The sequence below is a fragment of the Mus caroli genome, unplaced genomic scaffold, assembly GCF_978045245.1.
Source record: "Mus caroli unplaced genomic scaffold, Mus_caroli_1 scaffold_5, whole genome shotgun sequence".
NCBI lineage: Eukaryota > Metazoa > Chordata > Mammalia > Rodentia > Muridae > Mus > Mus caroli.
This window is the reverse complement of record NW_028227260.1, coordinates 139,060,966-139,080,061: the sequence shown is the minus strand read 5'-3', so window position 1 is coordinate 139,080,061 and position 19,096 is coordinate 139,060,966. Positions and strand designations below refer to the sequence as shown.

At 40.8% G+C, this 19,096-nt stretch overlaps 2 protein-coding genes across 2 annotated transcripts in view; one reads left to right on the top strand and one right to left on the bottom strand.

Annotated features, from left to right (window-relative positions):
* Positions 1-4,233, top strand: part of Chst7 (carbohydrate sulfotransferase 7) — a 41,200-nt gene extending 36,967 nt beyond the window's left edge. The window contains exon 2 of the mRNA XM_021153947.2: positions 3,678-4,233. The gene's annotated coding sequence lies outside the window, so the exon portion shown is untranslated. The remainder of the gene's footprint in view (positions 1-3,677) is intronic.
* A 3,852-nt stretch (positions 4,234-8,085) lies between these two features.
* The window catches only part of Slc9a7 (solute carrier family 9 member A7), a 202,315-nt gene continuing 191,304 nt past the window's right edge, over positions 8,086-19,096 (bottom strand). Inside the window, 2 exon segments of the mRNA XM_085838246.1 lie at positions 8,086-15,382; positions 17,929-18,034. Coding sequence (XP_085694372.1) covers positions 15,131-15,382; positions 17,929-18,034 — 358 coding nt within the window. The 3' untranslated portion in view covers positions 8,086-15,130.

Here is a 19,096-nt window from a genome sequence, read left to right as displayed (position 1 = left end):
GGCTTTTCTTAGTTGGGAGACTATTAATGACTGCTTCTATTTCTTTGGGGGATATAGGGCTGTTTAGATCATTAACCTGATCTTGATTCAACTTTGGTACCTGGTATCTGTCTAGGAACTTCTCCATTTCATCCACGTTCTCCAGTTTTGTTGAGTATAGCCTTTGGTAGAAGGATCTGATGGTGTTTTGGATGTCTTCAGGATCTGTTGTTATGTCTTCTTTTTCATTTCTGATTTTGTTAATTAGGATGCTTTCCCTGTGCCCTCTAGTGAGTCTGACTAAGGGTTTATCTATCTTGTTGATTTTCTCAAAGAACCAGCTCCTTGATTGGTTGATTCTTTGAATAGTTTTTCTTGTTTCCACTTGGTTGATTTCGCCCCTGAGTTTGATTATTTCCTGCTGTCTACTCCTCTTGGGTGAATTTGCTTCCTTTTGTTCTAGTGCTTTTAGGTATGTTGTCAAGCTGCTAATGTGTGCTCTCTCTAGTTTCCTTTTGGAGGCACTCAGAGCTATGAGTTTTCCTCTTAGAAATGCTTTCATTGCGTCCCATAAGTTTGGGTATGTTGTGGCTTCATTTTCATTCAACTCTAAAAAGTCCTTAATTTCTTTCTTTATTCCTTCCTTGACCAAGGTATCATTGAGAAGAGTGTTGTTCAGTTTCCACGTGAAGGTTGGCTTTCTGTTATTTATTTTGTTATTGAAGATCAGCCTTAGTCCATGGTGATCTGATAGGATGCATGGGACAATTTCAATATTTTTGTATCTGTTGAGGCCTGTTTTGTGACCAATTATGTGGTCAATTTTGGAGAAGGTACCATGAGGTGCTGAGAAGAAGGTATATCCTTTTGTTTTAGGATAGAATGTTCTGTAGATATCTGCCAGATCCATTTGATTCATAATTTCTCTTAGTTACTCTGTGTCCCTGTTTAGTTTCTGTTTCCATGATCTGTCCATTGGTGAAAGTGGTGTGTTGAAGTCTCCCACTATTATTGTATGAGGTGCAATGTGTGCTTTGAGATTTACTAAAGTTTCTTTAATGAATGTGGCTGCCTTTGTATTTGGAGCATAGATATTCAGGATTGATAGTTCCTCTTGGAGGATTTTACCTTTGATGAGTATGAAGTGCCCCTCCCTGTCTTTTTTAATGACTTTGGGTTGGAAGTCAATCTTATCAGATATTAGAATGGCTACTCCAGCTTGTTTCTTCATACCATTTGCTTGGAGAATTGTTTTCCAGCCTTTCATTCTGAGGTAGTGTCTATTTTTTTCTCTGAGATGAGTTTCCTGTAAGCAGCAAAATGTTGGGTCTTGTTTGTGTAGCCAGTTTGTTAGTCTATGTCTTTTTATCGGGGAGTTGAGTCCATTGATATTAAGAGATATTAAGGAAAAGTAATTGTTGTTTCCTGTTATTTTTGTTGTTAAAGTTCGCATTCTGTTCTTGTGGCTGTCTTCTTTTAGGTTTGTTGAGGGATTACCTTCTTGTTGTTTCTAGGGCATGGTTCCTGTCCTTGTATTGGTTTTTTTCTGTTATTATCCTTTGAAGGGCTGGATTCGTGGAGAGATAATGTGTGAATTTGGTTTTGTTGTGGAATACTTTGGTTTCTCCATCTATGTTAATTGAGAGTTTGGCTGGGTATAGTAGCCTGGGCTGGAATTTGTGTTCTTTTAGTGTCTGTATAACATCCGTCCAGGATCTTCTGGCTTTCATAGTCTCTGGTGAAAAATCTGGTGTAATTCTGATAGGCTTGCCTTTATATGTTACTTGGCCTTTTTCTCTTACTGCTTTTAGTATTCTATCTTTATTTAGAGCATTTGTTGTTCTGATTATTATGTGTCGGGAGGTATTTCTTTTCTGGTCCAGTCTATTTGGAGTTCTGTAGGCTTCTTGTATGTTCATGGGCATCTCTTTCTTTAGATTTGGGAAGTTTTCTTCTATAATTTTGTTGAAGATGTTTGCTGGTCCTTTGAGTTGAAAATCTTCATTCTCATCCACTCCTATTATCCGTAGGTTTGGTCTTCTCATTGTGTCCTGTATTTCTTGGATGTTTTGAGTTAGGATCTTTTTGCATTTTACATTTTCCTTGATTGTTGTGGCGATGTTCTCTATGGAATCTTCTGCACCTGAGATTCTCTCTTCCATCTCTTGTATTCTGTTGCTGATGCTCGTATCTATGGTTCCAGATTTCTTTCCTAGGGTTTCTATCTCCAGTGTTGCCTCATTTTGGGTTTTCTTTATTGTGTCTACTTCCCTTTTTAGGTCTAGTATGGTTTTGTTCATTTCCATCGTCTGTTTGGATGTGTTTTCCTGTTTTTCATTAAGGACTTCTACCTGTTTGATTAGGTTATCCTGTTTTTCTTTAAGGATTTGTAACTCTTTAGCAGTGTTCTCCTGCAATTCTTTAAGGGATTTTTGTGCTTCCTCTTTAATGTCTTCTACCTGTTTAGCAGTGTTCTCCTGTATTTCTTTAAGTGTGTTATTAAAGTCCTTCTTGAAGTCCTCTACCATCATCAGGAGATATGCTTTTAGATCCGTGTCTAGCTTTTCCAGTGTGTTGGGGTGCCCTGGACTGGGTGAAGTGGGAGTGCTGGGTTCTGATGATGGTGAGTGGTCTTGGTTTCTGTTAGTAAGATTATTACGTTTACCTTTCGCCATCTGGTAATCTCTGGGGTTAGTTGTTGTTGTTGTCACTGTTTAAAGATTGGAGCAGAAGCTGTGTTGGAGAATCACCAGCAGTCTCAAAATCCTGTGTCGGGGGTCGTGGGTAGCTGGTGGGTGTCAGCCGACCCTGCGCTCTAGCTACCCCGGTGCTGATCTGGCCGGATGAGGCCTGTGGCCCTACCCCTATTATTCTTAGATTAGGTCTTTTCAGAGTTTCCCAGTATTCTTGGATGTTTTGTGGCAGAAGTTTTAGATTTAACACTTTCTTTGATCAATGTGTCCATTTCTTTTATTGTATTCGGTTGGTGAAACTTGTCTGAGTTCCTAAATTTTCCATTTCCAGATTTTCCTCAGTGTGGGCTTCCTTTATTTATTCTATTTTCACTTTTACATCTTGAACTGTTTTATTCATTTACATCCACAAGGAGAACATAGCAGAAATTGTGCTATAGAGCTGGGGATGAAACTGGTGTATTGTATTTGTAGAAACTGTGAGAGAAGTAAAGATCTGCACCTTCCCTGCTTCCCTGGCAGGAGTGGCCTGTGTGTTCTCAGGGAATACTTGCTGAAGTTGAGTGCTAGGATAAAGCAATGGGCTGGGGAAGGAGTTTATGGAGTGGGAGAGATCTGTGGCATCCACTGGAGGTAGGAGCAGTCAAGGAAGGGAGGCTGAAACAGGTGTTCTACTGAAGAGCTGTAGATTAATGTGGACACGAAGAGGGAGAGGTGAAGATTTGCAGATAGCCTGCCTGTTTTCCAGAATTCCAGAAAGCCCTTCTCAACAGACATCCTACCTTGGTAGCTGTTAAAAGCACAGCAGTATTTGCAGAGGATCCTGTATTACCTTCCCTTCACCTTCACTAAACACCTCAAGTCACATTTTCTTACTGATTTGATATGCATTCTCAATATTCAATACTATAACTTAGACAAAGAAAGCTATAGTTTAAATCACCAAGGTTCAACAGACTATGGATTTCTACAAAGGTCAAACATCCTTTGTTTTTTCCCTTCCAGGACAGTGGCCATAAACAGGTGAACTCAGCATGCTGCACCCGCCCTGGAGAGGCTGCAAGGTGGAGGCAATCTATCACACTGTCAGACACTGGGACTGATTTGGTATCAACTGCTGTGCAATTCTCCTGGTCAGGAGCATCACAAGCTGTTAAGTAAGGACAGACACCTTGGCTGAGATGAAGTTTCCAGAAAGGAAGTAACAGTGCAATGTGGATATTTGTGACCACAACATAGGAAAAGCTTTACTTCCCAGGCTGAACTTGGCTCAGCTTGAGCCATTTCAACAAGGCATCCTCACAATAATGAAGAGATGTAATCTGGTTTCCTTTCACATCAGCAGATGTCTGGACAAAACCATCAATGTGAATAAGGGCCAAGTGCAGTTATGTCTACTTGATTAAATTACTTCATATTAAATAAAAGGTCTGGCTGGTATTGTTTCCTAAAGGCCTCACCCAGCTCTCCTTCAATTAGCAGTCTTCCTGTAGAACCATTTTCTAAACAATTTTCTCTGGTGGGTAAGAGAGGTATAATAAACTAAAACTTTGTTTTCAAATTTTTCTATCTAGTGGTTTTGTAATTCTGAAGTTAAATGACTGTAGTATCATACTAATGACAGGATTGAGGGGAGTAAGCAGATTTTGGTAAGTGGCTCAACTATGAATTCAATAAAGGTAGTCTATATAAAAGGGTTATAAGAACCATGAAGGAAACTATATATAGGATTCAAAAAGTTTACTTTTTAAATTTGTATTTTACATGTGTGGGTGTGTATTAGTTAGGGTTTTACTGCTGTGAACAGACACTATGACCAAGGCAAGTCTTATGAAAAAAAAAAAACAACATTTAATTGGGGGTGGCTTACAGGTTCAGAGGTTCAGTCCATTATCATCAAGGTGGGAGCATGGCAGTATCCAGGCAGGCATGGCGCAGGAGGAGCTGAGAGTTCTATGTCTTCATCCAAAGGCTGCTAGTGGAAGACTGACTTCCAGGCAACTAGGGTGAGGATCTTATACCCACACCCACAGTGACACACCCATTCCAACCAGGTCACACCTATTCCAACAAGGCCACACCTTCAGATGGTGCCACTCCCTGGTCCAAGGTTATACAAACCATCACATTCCACTCCCTGGTCCCCATAGACTTGTTCAAAAACATGAGTCTATGGGGGCCATACTTAAACATAGCATAATGCAAAATGCATTTAGTGCAACTTTCAAAGTCCTCATAGTCTATAGCAGTTGCAACAATGTTAAAAGTCCAAAGTTCAAGGTCTCTTCTGAGATTCATTCAACTTAATTAACTGTAATCCCCAAAGCAAGGCAGGAAACCAGCTGGACAAACTCCAAACTCTGCATCTCCATGACTGATGTCAAAGTGTTCTTCAGATCTTCACTCCTTTTTCATCTTTATTGACTGCAACAAACTGCTTCCTCCTGGGCTGGTTCCACTCCCTGTTAGCAGCTTTCCTCAGCATGTATCCCATGACCCTGGCATCTTTAACATCTTTGAGTCTCCAAGGCAATTTCAATGTTACAGCTTCTTCTTTCAGTGTCTGGGATTCCACTTGATCTTTTGGACTCCTCCTAAGGGCTGACATCACTTCTCCATCTCTGTCCTCTGTAGCACTCTATGCTCAGGTTGATCCACTCCATTACGGCTGCTGTTCTTGGTGATCATCCCATGGTATTGACATCTCCAATGCACTGGGGTGTTCCACTCCAACTAGGCTTCACCAATAGCCTCTCATAGGCTCTCTTCAGGGTGCCAAGCCTCAAATCCTTTGCATGACCCCTTCAGTCCTGGGCCATCAACTACAGCTGAGGCTTCACCTTCTCCAGTGGGTTTCCCTGGCCTCTCACAGGGCTAAGCCTCAGCTTCTCTCCATGATCCCTTCATTCCTTCACAAGCAGTACCACCTGAGTGACTCTTACACATTACCAATTCCAGCCGCAGCATGAGGTACAACCTTGGGTATCTCTGGAACACAGCTTCTTTGTGCTCCCAGAAAACAATTTCCAGAAGATTTCACCTCAACGATGCTGGTCTCTTCTTAATCACCACTAATTCCTTAGCTCCAGCTAACCAGCATCAATTTTCCCAGTAGTTCCTTCCATTCTTAACTCTAGAGCCAGAGGCACATGGCTGAAGCTGCCGAGTTCTGCTGCTTACAGGAACTAGAACATGATCCCCTTGTATTATTACATTATCACTAGCCTTATGTTTTCTAAATCCTTCACTGCCTAAGCTTGACTATCCTGGTTCTTGCTCTGTAGATTGACCTTGAATGTAGAGATCAGCATGCTTGTCTCATGGGATTAAAGGTGTGTACCACCATGCCTGGATCTAATTTAGCTGGGTAGGATCTTGCCCCAAGGTCCCACTCCCTTAATCTTTATCTCCTAGAACACAAGATTTTGCTCCATTTCACTTCCTGGTACTCCTTTAATACTCAAACCATATATTTTATATTTTTCCTTTCTAAGCTTGCTATGCTTGTTCAAACTTCTCTTCATAATACTTAACCAGAGAACAAAGTCTCTGGTGGGCTTCTTTGAAACTTCCTTTGTCAATGCAATTAATGCAGTTAATCCAAGTCTCTTAACCTTAGCCTCAGGCAGACTTTTCAGACAAGGGCAAAAAGTAGCCACATTCTTCACCAAAATACCACAAAACCAGTCTTTATGCCACATTCTGAAATTCTTCTCCTTTGAAATCTCTTGGGCCAGGTCAACACAGTTCAAATTACTCCCAGCAACCAAGTCTTCCATATTCCTACTAGGATGACCCATTAAGCCCCATTTAAAGCATTCCACTGCTTTCCAAATCCAAAGTCCCAAAATCCACATTCTTTCAAATAAAAGCATGGTCAGGCCTATCACAGCAATACCCCACTCCTGGTACCAATTTCTGTATTAGTTAGGGTTTTACTGCTGTGAACAGACACTATGACCAAGGCAAGTCTTATGAAAAAAAAAAAAACAACATTTAATTGGGGGTGGCTTACAGGTTCAGAGGTTCAGTCCATTATCATCAAGGTGGGAGCATGGCAGTATCCAGGCAGGCATGGCGCAGGAGGAGCTGAGAGTTCTATGTCTTCATCCAAAGGCTGCTAGTGGAAGACTGACTTCCAGGCAACTAGGGTGAGGATCTTATACCCACACCCACAGTGACACACCCATTCCAACCAGGTCACACCTATTCCAACAAGGCCACACCTTCAGATGGTGCCACTCCCTGGTCCAAGGTTATACAAACCATCACAGGGTGGTTTATCTACATGTATGTCTTTGTGCCATCTGCATGCCTAGTTCCCCTGAAGGCCAGAAAAGGGAGTCAGATCCCTTGGAACTGGAGTTACAGATGGTTTTAAGCTTCCATGTGGGTGCTGGGAATCAAATCTCAGTCCTCTGGAAGAGAAGCCAGTGCTCCTAACCACTAAGTAATCTCTACACCACTTAGATTCAATATTTTAGCAGTCATCTGGTAAGAAACCATTAAGTTACAATGTCACATTTATACCCTTCAGTCTCACAGATTCATGTTGCCAACTCCTGGTGAACATTCCTCAGGATTCTGCACTCAAAGCCTGTGCAACTCTTAGTGGCAATAGAAGTCCTAGGCTAAAGCCAAATTTAAACTGTTTCTTTCAACTCTGAAAACTCCAAAAAAGATGTTGCCATTGATTTTAGAGGCCCTAGTATCAACCCTGTCTGTGCAGTTGAAGCTGGTCTCAAACTTGTCCCTGCCTACTAAGTGTGGCCTTGTAGGTGTGTACCAGTATGTCTAAATGATACCCTATTCTTCTTTGTTCCTTTTTTGTGTATGTGTGTTTGCCTGTATGAGTAACACAGGTGTACCACATTTGTGCAATAGTGGCAGAATCCGGAAGAGGTCATTGAATCTCCTGGAACTGAAGTTACAGGTGGTTATAAGCTGATCTCTTTGGGAGCTAGAAATTGCTTCCCAAGATCTTCATCAAGAGTAGTAAGTCCTCTTAGCCTGAGTCATCTCCCTAACCCCCATGATACCTATTCCAACACTGAAAATTTAGGATTATCCAACTCAGGAATTGGCAAGGGTTTTCCTACTAAAAGGTCAAGTAGTAAATAGTTCAGGTGTTATGTGCCATAGAATCTGTATCATTGACTCCTCAGCTCTCTCACTGTCGCATAAAGCAACTCTAGATAGCATGCTAAACTTCATTTACAAATACAGGCTGTGGTCTGGATTTGCTTAGGGTCCAAGTAGATCTTGCCAACTATGGTTTGAATGAATTCCCCAGGGGGAAATGGTTCTAAAAATGAAGTAACTGCTCAGTGAGAAAAAGAAACATGATGGAAATAAGATCCCACTGTATACACATAGCAGAGGACACTCTAAAAACACAAAACTCGTTAGCTCAGCCAGTTAATCTTTTTATTTTAAATTTTGTAAAAAAAAAAAAAAAGCTTAGAGAAAAACATGTTAAGTATCAGTAAATGACAGGAAACACAAGGCTAGCTTTACAATCTAAACATCTCTAGGAAGGCGCGAGTAAACGGTGAGGGGCAGTGAGCACAGCAAGGATCTTGCTGCAGTTTCCCTATTGCACATAAAGGTTGTAGATACTTCCACATCTTTATTTTCACAGTTAAAACACTCTTTGTTATCTTCTATAAAATTCTCCCCAAATACACTATGTCAGCTCTCTATAAAAAGTTCCCCCCAAAAGTCCCATCATTGCATGTTAAATTCCCCCTATTCTACTTTAGGCAATTTCTTTCCAAATAGTCAATGATTCTTTATGGTCTTCTCATTTAATTATTTTAGTGGGCATAATTAAACATGCCCCAGAATAAGAGGATTAGGTGGGTTTGGGTTAAAAAATAAAGAAAACCTAGGAGGCAACAGTCTTACTGTGAAGTTACACTTTAAATGAGTGCTTTTATTTAACTTGTACATCCACAGATTGACTACCCATAAAACAGAAAAAAGCATCCTCTGTTCCTTCAAGGCCTGCAAATAGAATCATCACAGTCAGACCCCAGACACCCATGAATACCAGGACAGTTGGTTTCTGAAAGTGCTTTCAACCACAAACCTTCAGTGCTTCATTCAAGTCTCTGCTTCCTTTATGGTTTCAGGAGTGTTTTATTTTTTTTGTGTGTTGTTTTTTTTTTTCAGCATACACAGGTCCAGACAAATTTTCACTGACCAAGAGTTGAAGGTAGACTGGGACATTTAAATATTCTCTTGTGTCCCTCTAATGGTGATGTGAGAAGATATCCTGTGCTGTGTATTCTCATCTCTACTTCAGGCCTTCTCAAAAAGCAGCACAGCAGACAGACATTCCTTGTAATGCTCCCCAATGTTTGGGTGGACAAAATATGGCTGCCCATAGGCTCCAAATGGGCCATAGTTATAGCATACCTTGCTTAGGAGAATAAAATGAACATTAAAAAAATTGATCTTGCTCTTCACAATTTGTCAGCAATTGGTGATAAGATGTATCTTCTAATTTAATAAATGTCTATGAAAACTGGAAGTGGGAAAATTTTTGTTTTTAGATCTTATTTTAAAAGTATTGTCGAATAATGGTTTTATGGTTTGACATAAGCACACTCATTCCTATGATACTCCTCTATGGATTGTTCAAACTAGGTTTTAAAGTGTGGGTGTCATTTTAGGTATCAAATAGATAAAGGCAGCATTCACATGTGTTGTTTCTAAAGTAAACTCTTGGCTACTAGATTCAACTTACTACATCGGAACATAGCAGCTGATGCTAGCAAGCCAGAGACTCACTTAAAAACAACAAAAGAGCTCTCATTCAGCACACAAGAGATGGCCTGCCCCACCTTCATTGAGTCATCATCAAAAGGCAGGTGTGAGACTGTCAAACCCATGTGCCCCACTATAACTATCAGCTCAGCAAGGTGCCACTCTAGCAGCTCTCCCTGCAGATGGCATTTTAGATAGATGGTGCTGTCAGCTCTTGGCTACTTTTATTCCCTTAGAACTCATACTGAGAATAAGGCAGGTTACAGGAGGATGGTCTGAACCTCTGGTGAGTTGCACAATTGTCTTCTGAACTCAGTGATGTCTCTGTAGCTTGGAACCAGTGGTTCACATTAAATATTTCACATGATTGCATTTACTTTCACTGGAGACAAGGCAGAAGAGAGGTTATGCCAGAGCAAATATGAGGCAGATCTTTGCTCTGGATGGAATTGCTCACTTACAGCTGACACAACGGTTTTCCTCAAAAGAGATCTTATTTGTCTATAGAACCACAAGGCATTTGGAGGTCTAAGGGATCTAACCCAGGATGTTCCTTGCTGTTTGCTTGATGAGACACTTGATATCATAGTGTGATTTGTTTGGCTCCAAGGCATCATGGTCACCTAAGTACCCTGGATGATTGGAGTTGATATGCCCAGTCTATGGTGTTGCAAGAAAGAAACACACAACCTTCTTTAAGTGTGGGATTTCCTTCTTCTCTAGGAAAGCTTAAGATTCCCAGGTAGTTCCCACAGAAGGATTATGAAAAGGAATGAGTGGATTTTTATGTTCTCTCTGTCAAAACTATACCACTGCCAGCATGTGATGATAGTGACAACCCTACCCATGCTGCTAGCAATAAATGGGGCCACTCTTATTCTGTGGAATAAGACATGGGGACTAATAAGAAAAGTTTGACCACATAAATGGACTACTAATTTAATTCCATATTGAATTGCAATGACAGTTTCTCAGCATCCTTTGTGTCTGACTACTCAGAAGCTTGATTAGTCAAAGACTAATTTCTTTTCTACCCCTTTCCTACCCCCAAGTTGGAATGAAGATGACAAGTTTGAAAGTTCTCTATGTGAATACGTTAATCACGCTCTGCTCTCCTTCAAGTCCATTTTCATATGGAAGACAACCTTGAATTCTTAAAAATGAGCACAAAAGTTCTACAGTGGCCTAGTCTGCATTAGAAATCAGTTTGGGGTTTTTTTGGTCACTAACAATTACAAAATAAACAATCACTTAGTAGTTCATTCATTCAACTAAGCTTCCTTTCAAACAGGATTCTTTATAAACTTTATCCAAAAGGCTCTCAGGCCTTCTGCATTCCATTAGCTGTCATCTTCCTCAACTCAGAATGAACAGGTGTGAGGGATGACTTGGGTGACTTTCTCAGATAAACCTGACCATTACTCAGCAATTCCAGTCTGCTTCCAGACAACTGGCTTCAAAGTAGGCAGTTTCTGGGCTTTGTGACATCCCACTTTTCTTCATGCAATATAGGGACAACACTTCAGTGTAGAACCTCTTCTACAAGTAGCTTCACCTTTGCAGGACTCCTGGGAAGTCAGGGTGAATCTCCACATTTTGTAAGCAAGGATCAGGAGCATGTATCAAAATAATTCACTTTCATTCACTGAACAAAGACTCAAATAATCAAAATTCTAGTTTTCTTTTTGTCTTGGCAAATACCAATACTTTCATATTTTACTGTCAATGAAATGAGAATTAGAAGACCCTTTAAGAGAAACACAACAAGATTATGCTAAGACTAGGTTGCTAAGAGGGTTAAATAGAAAATGTCACTAGTGACATCCTAGTGCTTGTAGGGGCACTATTCTGTATGCAACAAGGAAAACCACGCCATGTTATAAAAGCATCTTTTAGAAACTGGGTTGCCAAAATTGCTAGCACTGTAAGACATGGGAAGAAACTCTTTCCAAGATTTCTCTCAATACTTTACCTACTTTGAGTAGGTTATGTATGATAGCTCATCAAGAAAGAAATTTAAACTAGAATGCTACATTTCAAACCATGTCCATATTAAGCTGGTGCAGTAGCCTCTCTACCAAGAAAATGACCTCTCTTTGCATGGCACTTAGCATTAAGACACATGAATTTCTATACTTTTAGAAGACAGAATTTTCTACCAGGTTATGTTCCATTACTTGATCCCTTTTTCTCACGTAGCATTAATTGCATGTATGCATCAGTTCAATGTCTGAAGTTCTATATAGGTCTTAACACATCTATGGAGCATAGCTGGCCTTATCAGGCAGAATAGAAGTCCACAGTACTACAGGAGCAGGCAGTTCCAGTGTACACTGTTTCCTTTGGTTCCTGTGCTGCTTATAGAACTGCAGAAGGTAGTACTGACTCTGCAGCTCTGGGGCCTTGATGGAGATGTCTGTATCACAGCAGCTGTTCTAAGAGTTTCATTGCTATAATGGGCTCATCAGATACCCCAATGATGGAGACTGGATGAACGGGATAGTTCCAGATCTGATGGCAGAAAGCAAAAATATCTCTTAGTATACGTTGGAAATAAAGATGTCTCAAGCAAGCTTATTCTCAATGGCAAATGCCTTTCTCACTTAGTATACACAGAAGCAAATATTGACCTATCCATATCTTGATCAAAAGTTGATTACTTTTAGTTTCCATTAATTACATGGAAGATCCAAGAGTAAAAGAACAAAGAAAGAATAAAGTATAGTTTCTGTTTTAGACTCTCTGGGTGAGCTACTTGTCCCTCATAGGAGAAATCTTGTAGCAGGGAAAAATGTGAAGCCAGGCATGGTGGCACACGCCTTTAATCCCAGCACTCAGGAGGCAGGGGCAGGCGGATTTCTGAGTTCAAGGCCAGCTTGGTCTACAAAGTGAGTTCCAGGACAGCCAGGGCTATACAGAGAAACTCTGTCTCAGAACAAAAAAAAAAAAAAGTGAAAACAAAGAACCTGAAGCTAGGAGGTGCTGTGGGTCATCTGCAGATCTGCTAAGCAACTCAGGGAGCAACTAGAATCCTCCAGGAGGGAAGTGCTAGACTTCAGGAGAAGGGGGCTTATGAGGAAGGAACAAGAATCTACTGAAATAGGAGAAAGATGATGTAAAGAATTTACTAAATCATGTTGCAGACTAAGCTACTCAGTACAACTATATAAGAGAACAAGAGCATGACTATATAAAGGCCTGTCCTCATCAACTTATTAGGAATGAGAAGAATGAAAATCAACCACAGCCATTATGAATTCTTTGAGGAGAACTGATGTAAACATAGGCTCCCAGAGAATGGGCAAAACAGAAGTGAGGTACAAAGAGGAAACTACTCATCTGAATTATTATAAATATCATCAGCAACAAATTCTAATGGAAAATGCTAAATTTCTTCCCCTCAAAAGGAAACAGAGAAACAGCAGATGATTGATACAGGAAATTACCTGACAGTAGACCATACTAGGGAGATGAACAGACTGAGCATGTGGGGGCCTTTCCCATAAAATCTTGAGAAAGCAGCTATAAAGCACACAAGGAAATGGTGGAGAATATTGAAGTCATACAGAAAACTTGATAAGCAAGCCACACAATGTATGCTGAGAAGATTTGAATGATGAAGCTGTATTTTCATGACAAGACTATGAACATTCAAGAAACTCAGGAAGCTGGAGTTAGAGATTCAGCAATGGAAAGAAATGGTCAAAGAGCAGCATTTCCAGCAGCTGCTCACTGCTGCTTGCGATGTTGCTTTTAGACAAAGAAGCTTTACAGAAGCAGGGTTTCATCTGGAATTGAAGAAAAAGCCAGTTGGTTAAAGCAACATTTTAAAAATAGTACTGTCTTTGACTACTAGCGCTTTCTGGAGAAGCTTTGATTTGGAAAATCTTAGGGAAGTTCATTGTATATTCTGGATATACAGCAAAGTATATCCAGAAGTTCTCCAGACTGCAGGATGAATCTGACTAAACCTAGTCCTGCTTCACCTTCTACTTCAGACTTTAGGCAGATATGATCCTATATCTATTGGTACATAGCTGAATATATCATACATAATTCCTGTAGAAAGTAAACAAAGTCAGCCTGGAAAAAAAGGTTCAAAACTCAGAAGTGGAACAAGAACCTGGCCCACAGGGAGGTTGCTCCAGTGGATGCTCCTTGGCCAACACCAAATCATATACAAGAAGATGAATCATCTTTGATTCCTGGAGTTATCAAATTTCACAAAGTAAGGTGTAGTCAAAATGCCAGTTACCTAATAGTTTTTAAAAGTCAGATTTTGGGGGTTGTTTGCTTGCTTGCTTTGTTTTTGGACTTTCCTGTCTATCCTGAAGGAGCAGAAATACTAGCTCATTTAAAAGGCTTTGGCTATGTATTTTTAGTAACAAAAGTTTAGGTTGAGACAAAGCATAAGGATGATTTTCATCTTCTAGGTGTTGAAAATAATACCAATGTGAAAGTAATTATTACAAGTATTGAAGTTTTTGTCCTAAAGATAGTTGGCATTGGAAACTCAGCATTTACTTGAACACGCATATTTTTATAATTTATAACAAAGCAAGTTCTATATTTTATGTAGTGTGATGTTGGAATTACTTTTGGATGTTTTAAAGCAAAACGTATGTAAAATAAAATAAAGACTTCCATCTTTTCTTTTCTTTCCAGGTTATTCCTCTCACATTAAAATCTCTTTCCTCAAACTATAGTCTATGGCCACTTCTGTTTCTTGCTGCCTTCTCTTCCCCCAGATAACAGCAATATCCATGCTATCTTAAACCCTGTGCTGGACACGCCTTAGTCCGTATGTTACCTTCTAGGCAGTGGGCTCACATGGCAGCCTCAAAAGTCAAGTGAGTACTGCTATGGTATCATCAGCAATTTCCCAGTACCTTCTGCCCTCAGTTTAACTAAAACAGAACAGAACATGATTTGCCTTTGGTTTTTAACATTTCAGTAACTCTTTTATAGAGATTCTCAGAGAAGGAACTAAACTTCCCCCACCTCCCATATTGAAATGCTCTTGGAAAACCCCTGTGCACACACACAATTTTTGCAGTCCCAGGATCTGGTGAGCTGTAGGCTCTAGTACTCTCCCACTGACCTAAGGTCCCAGCCTGTGGGCATGCTTCCTAATCCTCAGTCTAGGAGCAACACAACTAGAACAGGCGAGACTGTGACAGGAAGATGTAGCTATGTAAGTCTTCAGAGCCAGAGGCTCCAGCATCTGGTGCAACACCAGCATCTGGCACCACTGGAATTCTGATCTCAGTTTCTTTTCTTCACTGTCATTTGTCTAACTTGTCCTCCCAATTTGATGTTTCTTGAGCCAGCTAGACTGGCACTATAGCATAGCAATGAAGCCCCTTATCTGCCCCACCATGCTCAGATACTACAGGAGGATGAAGAGAGAGACCAGTAAAGCATGCTGTTGTTTTGTTTAACTCTGAAACAGTGTACTACTATGTGAAAAAGTGGGAATAGGTCTGCATTTGTGTTTAATTTAGAGACACTTCAGCTTTACCATCTGAGTCTTGAGTTAAGTTTTGAGTGGTAAGATAGTTTCAGGCCCCACTGAAACAGAAGCAATAGTCTTAACATGATCAATACAACACATCAAACACACTGGGGCATTTGGCCATCCTCACCCTTATAAGAGCCTCCCTGATCCCTCAGGATTTACAGGTAAGTCATGCATTTTCCTGCAGTGGAAACACGAGGGGGGTTCCCCGGCTGGAAACCTTCTGGTCTCCCATTCCCAGGTCTCGCTCAAGTACTTCCTCAGAGCTGCTTTTTGTTCTCCGACCACACTCGAGACTTGTGGAGGCTGTGTAGGAGCTTGAGGAGCCATTTGCTGTCACGGTGCTATCCCCATAGGTCAAGGTGAGGTCACCTTCCGTCAGGATGAAATCAGAGTCATCTTCTCTCAGTGGCTCTTGATTCTGAAAGGTACAGCCAACAAAAAGGGGAACCTGAGATTTTCCATAGCTGTGGCCAACCTAACCCCAAATTCTTACATCAAAAACCCAAGGACTTGGGAGGCTGCAGAGATGGTATAAAAGATAAGAACTCTTGCTGCTTTTATAGAGAACCCAGGTTCAATTCCTAGCACCCAAATTAGGCAATCCACAGCTGCCTGTGATTCTAGTTCTAGGGGATCCAAAACCCTCTTCTGGCCCCTGTGGATACCTGCACACATTTGGTCATATACATACACACACATACTCAGGTACACAAATACATACATGCATAAAAAACTTCTTGAAAAAGGATTTTATGAAACCTGTCTGCCTATGCCCTTGGTATGGTCACTGAGCTTATACTGTCATCATTCTAGTCTGCATATCCCTAATCTCTAAGCAAGGGAACAAGTATTAAGCTTCAAATTACAGGAGATTTTTTTATGTTTTTGTTTTTGTTGTTTAAATGGCTCGAACATTTTGTGTAAATGTCCCTATCATAGCATTTTGGATTTTCCCCCCAGGGTTTCATAACCACCAGGTAGTCATTCTTCCATTGAAATACATTCCCAAAGTCCTGTTTTCTTGTAACGTGAAGTAGTCAATTCCAGGGGGTCACAAGAGAAGTTTTGCTTGTACAGGGCAGAAGGAGATGGGGGTACTGGAAGGCTCAGATATCTTTAAGACACAGCAGGTGAAAACATGAGGAAAAGACTGAGGCATAATTACATTCTTCCCTGGCAAACCAACTCTCCCAAAGAGACAGCCCAGCTTCTTTACAGGTACAAAATTATGACACCAGTGCCTATGCATTTGTGCTGCATGTATTTGTAGGTATGTGTGTATATGCATGCACCTGCACATGGAGGAAAGTGGTCGATCTTCAATTGCTCTCTACCTTACCTTTTGAAACAGTGTCTCTGACTGAACCTGGAGTCAACTTTTTAATTAGCTTATCATACCAGTGAGTTCTAGGGGTGGGGTTACAGATATGCATTGCCGTGCCCAGCTTTTTATGTGAGTGTTGGGGATCCAAACTCAGTTCCTCATGCTTGAATGGCAGGCACTTACTGACAGCCTCTCTATCACATTTTCAATGGTTGCCTTCCTCTAAGGGGGGAGGGGGGTGCGGGGCTGAGGAGGAGCATACACTGCACAGCAGCACTGGGTTTCAGATGTTCCGTGACTTGGTAGATGTAACCTTTGTTCTCAAAGGAAGAGTGTGACATCTAAGAAACTGCTGGGGGCTGGAGAGAGGGTTCAGCAATTAAGGGTACTGATTGCTCTTCCAAAGGTCCTGAGTTCAACTCCCAGCAACCACATGGTGGCTCACAACCATCTGTAACTTGATCCGAAGCTCTCTTCTGGTGTGTCTGAAGACAGCAACATTGTACTCATATCAATAAAATAAATAAATATTTAAAAAATATTTATTAAAAAACAGAAATGACTGCTTTAATCCTGGGTTTTTTGGGTACAGTTAACCCTTATATAAAACCCCAACTATGCTACCTTTGGCATACATACCCCTTTCTATGAATGTGTGCCACCTTTTCTGACCCCACTGATCTATTTGAACTTCTTGAGGGTTTTTCTCTCAGAACCTGGGGTGGCCCTCTAATTTCTCATCATTGGTTAAATCAACTGCAAATCATTGACTATTTGGAGACATATCTTAAAGTCTGTTCTGTCAACTACTAATTACGGGGCCACGGACAGCCTGCGTTCTCCCTGAGATTGTACTCTCTTCGCTATAGGGCTGCAGCATTTGCTCATTTGCAATGTGCAGAGAATGAAACAAGCCTTTGGCTGCTATGAGGCTGAACATAAATCTAAGAAGCTATTTTCCCTCAGGGTAAGGACTTAATCATCTTGGGATAGTGGGAGAGAGATAGAGGAGGAGGAGGAAGCTCTGTCTTCCTTTCTACTACTTTATTGTAGACAACTGCTTGCTCCTCTACCTATCTGCCCTACCACCCACATTGGGAGCTCAAGTTCAGTCCTAAGTCTAAGACATCCATAGCAGGAGCATTCTTTTTCTTAACTGTGATGACTCCATTTCTAGCACTGGATCATAGTAAGACAGGACATAACCAAGCCAACATACATAAACTACTTGCAAAGGAATCTTTAATTTGGTGTACTGCCTTGTGGTTTATGGTATATCACGATGAATCTTATTTAATGTTCATGGCAGCTGGCACTAGTAGGCCTCACAGATAAGAAAATAGGTTTAGTGGTGTATTGTTCTTCAATAGTCTGTGATGGCTTAAATTATAATCTGGTCATTTGGATTCCCAACCACACCTGCCCATACTTATAACCCTGTCAAAAGGTTTTCCTGTTACTATGCCAGACAACTGAACACACACACACACACACACACAAACACACACATACACACACAAACACACACACATACACACACCATTTCTGACTGTATTTGGTGAACAAAGTTGATGGATCTGGTGGTGTTTCTTCCTAAGGAAGAGGCTACCCTTTATGTAGCACCTACAGGTTTTACTTACATCATACACCTGAGGACTGGTCAGACATCGAGCTAGCAAGCCACACCAGGCAGGGAGAGTGGTGGTTAGCGGGGGACCACTGTGGGTGAGAATGGGCTTCAAATAACTTAATAAGGGAAATTAAGGAAAAATGGCTGCAATAAAAGTAATACAAAAACAAAAATGCATTTTTAAAACCCAAAGAGTAGGGGCCTGGAGCTGATCTTGTGCCACAGCTCTACATACCCAAATTCCACCTAGAGAGAGCTGGCCTCCCAGGAGTACTGACACACAGGCTTACAAGAGGGACAAGTCACAGTCAAGACAGCAAGACCACCTAACACCACAGATAACCAGATGGCAAGAGGCAAGTGCAAGAACATAAGCAACAGAAACCAAGGCTACTTGGCATCACCACAACCCAGTTCTCCCACCACAGCAAGCCCTGTATATCCCAACAAACAAGAAAAGCAAGACACTGATTTAAAATCACATATCATGATGATGATACAGGACTTTAAGAAGGACATAAATAACTCCCTTAAAGAAATACAAGAGAACACAAGTAAACAGGTAGAAGCCCTTAAAGAGGAAACACAAAAATCCCTTAAAGAATTACAGGACAACACAACCAGACAGGTAAAGGAACTAAACAAAACCATCCAACATCTAAAAATGGAAATAGAAATAATAAAGAAATCACAAAGGAAGACAACCCTGGAGATAGAAAACCTAGGAAAGAGATCAGGAGTCATAGATGCAAGCATCAGCAACAGAATACAAGAAATAAAAGAGAGAATCTCAGGTGCAGAAGATACCATAGAAAACATTGACACAACAGTCAAAGAAAATACAAAATGCAAAAAGCTCCTAACCCAAAACACCCAGGAACACAGGACACAATGAGAAGATCAAACCTAAGGATAATAGGTCTAAAAGTGAGTAAAGATTCCCAACTCAACAAAAGTGGAAAGCCTGGATGAAATGGACAACTTGCTAGACAGATAACACTTACCAAAGTTAAATCAGGATCAGATTAACGATCTTAACAGTCCCATCTCCCCTAAAGAATAGAAGCAGTCATTAATAGTCTCCCAACCAAAACAAAAGCCCAGGGCCAGATGGGTTTAGTGCAGAGTTCTATCAGACCTTCAAAAAAGATCTAATTCCAGTTCTTCACAAACTATTC